The sequence below is a fragment of the Otolemur garnettii genome, unplaced genomic scaffold (assembly GCF_000181295.1).
Source record: "Otolemur garnettii isolate 467f Iridium unplaced genomic scaffold, OtoGar3 scaffold00245, whole genome shotgun sequence".
NCBI lineage: Eukaryota > Metazoa > Chordata > Mammalia > Primates > Galagidae > Otolemur > Otolemur garnettii.
The window spans coordinates 200,914-206,257 of record NW_003852640.1 but is presented as its reverse complement, the minus strand read 5'-3'; the positions used below and the strand labels follow the sequence as shown (position 1 = coordinate 206,257).

Sequence of the window (5,344 nt, the reverse complement as noted above, 5' to 3'; positions counted from 1 at the left end):
GCTCAAAAGTTTGAGGTTGCAGTGAGCTGTGACACCATGGCACTCTACCGGGGGCGATATAGTGAGACACTCTCTCTCCAAAAAAATAAATAAATAAAAATAAAAGGTATCGTGCTCACTTCAGCAGCACACCTACTAAAATTGGAACAATACAGAGAAGATTAGCATGGCCTTTGTGCAAGGATGACATGCAAATTCGTGAAGCATTCCAAAAAAAAGAAAAGAAAAAAGAAAAGGTACCACTAAACAAAAATATGATCTGATCAGAACCGTATTTTTTTTTTTGAGACAGAGTCTTACTACGTCTCTCTCAGTAGAGTGCCATGGCGTCACAGCTCACAGCAACCTTAAAGTCTTGGGCTTAAACGATTCTCTTGCCTCAGACTCCCAAGCAGCTGGGACTATAGGTGCCCAACACAATGCCAGTCTATCTTTTGGTTGTAGTTGTCATTGTTACTTGACAGGCCCAGGCTGGGTTCAAACCCACCAACTCCAATGTATGTGGCTGGCACCCTAGCTGCTGAGCTACAGGTGCTGAGCCAAAATAATACATAGTGGGGTTTTTTTTTGCAGTTTTTGACCAGGGCTGGGTTTGAACCCACCACCTCCAGCATATGGGGCAGGCGCCCTACTCCTTTGAGGTGTCTCCCCAGAATAATATATGTTTTTAAAGCAAAGCAAACAGACTAGCAGGTTGGGTGGTGGCTCACCACTGTAATCCCAAGGTTGGTCAAAAAAACAACAAAACAGATCAGCAAGATAAAGCCTTTTCAAATATGTGCACCAGATAGGAGGTATATGGGCTGTCTGGGACTACCCAAGGAGGCAAATCTGCAGGTGAGCACCATCACCCAGCAAGTCCCTCACTTGGAGCTTCTGAAGACAGGACTGGGAGGGCATACCTAGGACAAGTCAGTCTCACCTTTTTGGTGGCTTTTCAAGACCTCTGGTTCCTTAGCTCCCCAAAGATCCAGGACCCACAGCTCTGCCTCTTGCTCTAGCTGGGAAATCAGTTCTGGCTTAGGGACAGGGAATCCTGTTGAGGGAAGATGACACTGGGTGAGTCAGTGTGGCCTAGGAAGCTGGGGCACAAGCCTGGCTCACAGGGCTTTCCAGGCAAGGTGAGTAGAGACATGCCCTGAGTTGGTCAGAGGAGCCAGTAGCCTGAGCATGAGTGCTAATCCACTCATTAGTTCTCCTCCCCTAGAGGGACACCCATGGAGCCACTGGTGACAGGACTGAAGTCCCTACACTTGGGGAGCAAGGCAGGCGCTCCCATGGGGAATATTTCTTCTGTAAAGATGAGACCAGTACCTGGGGACAAGAGGCAAGACCCTCTTCTTTGGGAATACAATGAGCTAAAGTAATCCCATGAGCCCCTTAGTTCCCCCCCTCTCCCCCCAGCCCATGCAAACCAAGGAAGCCAGGCAGAGATCCTCACCCAGGGAGACCATGTTGCCATAGTTCTCCAGCATCACATCCCTGTACAGTGTTCGCAGCTGGGGGCCCAGATGTTGCCCCTCTGCCTGGAAGAAGTGCAGGGCCACATCTTGGAAGGTCAGCAGCATCTGCTCCTGGAACTACATCTCCTCGTTGCCCCAGGCCATGCCCACAGGGCAACAGACAGCTCTCCAGGGGCCCTGACCTTGGGAAGCACCACCACCCAGAGCCCTCCTGCAGGCAGTATGAATGCTGCACTAACAGGGCGCCCTGACCCAGCTGAGCTGAGAGCCCATCTCTCTGAGGGAGGCTAGAAGTCTACATTTCAGAACCCTTTCCTTGGGAGTGCTAGACTACTTGACTTTACCAGCTAACCAGCTCACAGCTCCAGAGAGCTGCTTCTTTCTTACTGGAGGAAGGGATGAAGATTATGGATGAAGAGGGAGGCAAGGTTAACTCACCTGGGGCCCTAGAAGCTGCTTTCTTGGGCACACTGGCTACTGTGGGGTCTAAAGGAAGAGAAGAGGCTGCCCAGGCCTGACATCTCTTTGTAGGGAGGAGAACCCATAATCAACCCCAATCAGCAAGGGGTGTGGAGGGGTGGCCAGGAGGCAGAAATTAACCTTTAGTGTGGCCTTACTGGTGATGAGAAAGGTACTAAAGAAGTTTTAACATAACAGGAGCCAGCATGTCACCCTACTGCCCAGCTTCATGAAATCCTGAACTGCAGGAGCAAGAGCCCAAGGGTTCCAGTGATTCCCCATTAAGAGTGAAACCTGGCGGCTCGGCGCCTATAGCTCAACCGGCTAAGGCGCCAGCCACGTACACCTAAGGTGGCGGGTTCAAATCCCCAGCCCGGACCTGCCAAACAACAATGACGGCTGCAACCAAAAAATAGCCGGGCGTTGTGGCGGGCGCCTGTGGTCCCAGCTACTTGGGAGGTGGAGGCAGGAGACTCGCTTGAGCCCAGGAGTTGGAGGTTGCTGTGAGCTGTAATGCCATGGCACTCTACCCAGGGGGACAGCTTGAGGCTCTGTCTCAACCAAAAAAAAAAAAAAAAAAGAGTGAAACATGGCAGCTCCAATAGTCCACACCCGCTAAGGGCCTGAAAATGGGATGCGGGACGGCTTTGCTTCCTGACCTAACCCGTGACAAACAGCGACGCGAAAATGGACGGTTGTGCAGCCCTCACCGCACTCTATTCAATAGGGCAGAGGAAAGAGCGAGGGTTCCCCGATTAGGTGAAGACAGAGGACTGCCGTCATCCTCAGCCTGTGATCCCAGCCTCTTAGGTTGGCCTGCCCCTGAGGCCAAGCTGCGGTCACCGCCTCATTTTCCCAACAGCCTCCTCCCGGCCTCTCCCGTTGGTTGGTGGCTTCTCAGGGCTCTGATGCCCAGAGCCCCTCCTGGACAGGGCCGCCTGCCTCCCCGCGCTGCGGGCACTTTTGCACAGCTAGACTTTCCTCTAGCGTCCCCAGCAAGAGCTCACGATCAGGGCCGTAACCTCCCCCGAAGTTCCTCCCGGGGACCTCCTCTGTGCTGGCTCCTCCGCCCGCCGATAAAGCCCTCCCGCTCGGCCCCGTACTTCTGCCGTCGGACGCCAGGCCACCTGCTCGTTCCGGCCCCTGCCGCCCACAGTTGGCTCGGGCTGCAAACGGCTGGGCCCAGGCCCGTTGCCAGGGAGGGGTCCGCAAGCGCCCCGCGGCCAGACCGAGCCAAGCCCGCACGCCCAGCGGCCCAGGAACCCGGCCAGGCCCAGGCAGGCGGCGCCTGGACTCAATGTGCCGGCGGGCCCCGCTGCGAACCCTCCTGAACTCCCGGCGTACAGCAGCGGCGTCTTTGGTTCTGGCACCCAGAGCGCCAGAAACCTGGTGAGGCTCCGCCCCCGGCGTCCAGGGCAGCTACAGGGTGGCCGGAGGCGGTGGAGAGCAGCTAGGGAGCAGGTGGTGGGAGGGAGCAGGAGGAGAGGCCGGGGGAGGCAGAGGAAGGAGGACAGGAAGGTCGCTCAGGGGGAGGAGGAGGGGAGGATGACGGAGTCGGGGAGGAGGTGGGGAGGTGGGCAGATGAGGGGGAAACGGAAGAGAGAGTAGGGTGGAACTTCAGGAGAGGTGGGACTCCGGCTTCGCTCCCCCGGCTGGCGGGCCCCCTTCACGGCAGCGGCCGCTGTCCGCGCCCTCTAGCTGGACTTCGGCCTCTGTGTCTGTCTGCCACATTCCTCTTCCTTATAACAGCAAACAAGTCGTACATAAAGATCATCCACTAGAGCGTGGTTTAAAAATAGCACTTATTAAAGCTGAAGAGGCAGGATCTGGAGTCGTGGAATGAGTGAACGAAGCTAAGGACGATCTTGTCTCCCCAAATACGCCATGGACTGAGAGAATCAAACCACAAATTCTGGGTCTGAGCTGGAGGCAATCGCTGAAGATGGAGAATGTCTAAAAGTCTCAAATAAACACCATGCAAATTCACATTGTTTAAAAGCTGCCATACGTTATTAACATTAAGTGTTGGGGAGGAGATGGCTGGAGTGTGAATTAAGCTATATATAAAAATAACTTAAACACTTACAGTAATGTAGGAATCAGCCCCAAGAATATAACAAACGTTAAAGACAAGGTGACCATCCCAGAGTTCTGTTTTTTGTTATTGAGACACAGTCTCACTATGTTACCCTCCGTAGGATGTTATGGCGTCACAGCTCACAGCAACCTCAGACTCTTGGGCTTAAGTGATTCTCTTGCCTCAGCCTCCCAAGTAGCTGGGACTACAGGCGCTGGCAACAAGCCTGGCTATTTTTGTTGTTGTCCTTGTTTAGCAGGCCTGGGCTGGCTTTGAACCCACTAGTGCCACGCCTGGCTATTTTTAGAGACTGGGTCTGGCTTTAGGTCAGGCTGATCTCCTGAGCTCATGCAATCCACTTGCCTTGGCCTCCCAGAGTGTAAGGATTACAGGTCTGAGCCGCTGTGCCCAGCCACAAAATCATATATCTGATATGACCTCAATTGGATGTATGAATACTTAGTTAGAAAGGTTTCAACCAGGTGCAGTGGTTCACATCTGTAATCACAGCACTTTTAGAAGCTGAACTGGGAGGATCCCTGGCACCGAGAAGTTCAAGACCAGTCTGGGCAACATAGTGAGACTCTGTCTAAACAGAAGGTTTTTAAAAAATTAGCTGGGTGTGGTGGGAAGCACTTTCCTTTGCAGTTACTTGGGAGTCTGGAGCAAGAATTGTTTGAGCCTAAGGAGTTAGAGGTTAAAAAATCAAATCAAATCACGGGAGAAAGGCACATCCACATAAATAAATGAGCTCAACTATATACAAAATTGATAACTATACAAAAAGAATTATTTCTAGTAACTATGGGTTCTCAATAGCCTGTATTCTAAGGATTAAACTATAAACTGCTCTATGAGGAATCCTCAGATACACTCAAAACTAGCCACTTGCTGGCTTTTCATAGATACTATTATGGAACTAAAAGTGATAAGAAAGTGAGGGAGGGCTGTTTGAAAGTTTCGGAGAGAACAACCAGATAGTGCATGGATCATGCTTCTTGATCTTAGCCTGAACAAAGCTTTACTAGACATTTTGGGGACATGGGAAATTTGAATTTGGGTTGCCTATTAAAAGAGATCACATGGGCGGTACCCATAGCTCAGTGGGTAGGGCACCAGCCATGTGCACCAGGGCTGGTGGGTTCAAACCCAGCCCTGGCCTGCTAAAAACAAAAAAATAGGTGGGTGTTGTGGTGGGCACCTATAGTCCCAGCTACTTGGAAGGCTGAGGCACGAGAATCTCTTTTTTATTTTTGAGACAGAGCCTCAAGCTGTCCCCCTGGGTAGAGTGCTGTGGCATCACAGCTCACAGCAACCTCCAACTCCTGGGCTCAAGCCAGTCTCC

The 5,344-nt window shown here is 52.2% G+C and overlaps 1 protein-coding gene and 1 non-coding gene across 2 annotated transcripts in view; one reads left to right on the top strand and one right to left on the bottom strand.

The window, feature by feature from the left end:
• The window catches only part of LOC105888265 (zinc finger protein 251-like), an 8,746-nt gene extending 6,536 nt beyond the window's left edge, over positions 1 to 2,210 (bottom strand). The window contains exons 1-2 of the mRNA XM_012813027.2: positions 1,442 to 2,210; positions 923 to 1,036 (exon numbers count right to left, since the gene is read on the bottom strand). Coding sequence (XP_012668481.1) covers positions 923 to 1,036; positions 1,442 to 1,568 — 241 coding nt within the window. The 5' untranslated portion in view covers positions 1,569 to 2,210. The remainder of the gene's footprint in view (positions 1 to 922; positions 1,037 to 1,441) is intronic.
• Positions 112 to 218, top strand: LOC111722397. Its single transcript, XR_002771214.1, has one exon. It is a non-coding gene; the product is annotated as a U6 spliceosomal RNA (small nuclear RNA).
• Positions 2,211 to 5,344: the final 3,134 nt, after the last annotated feature.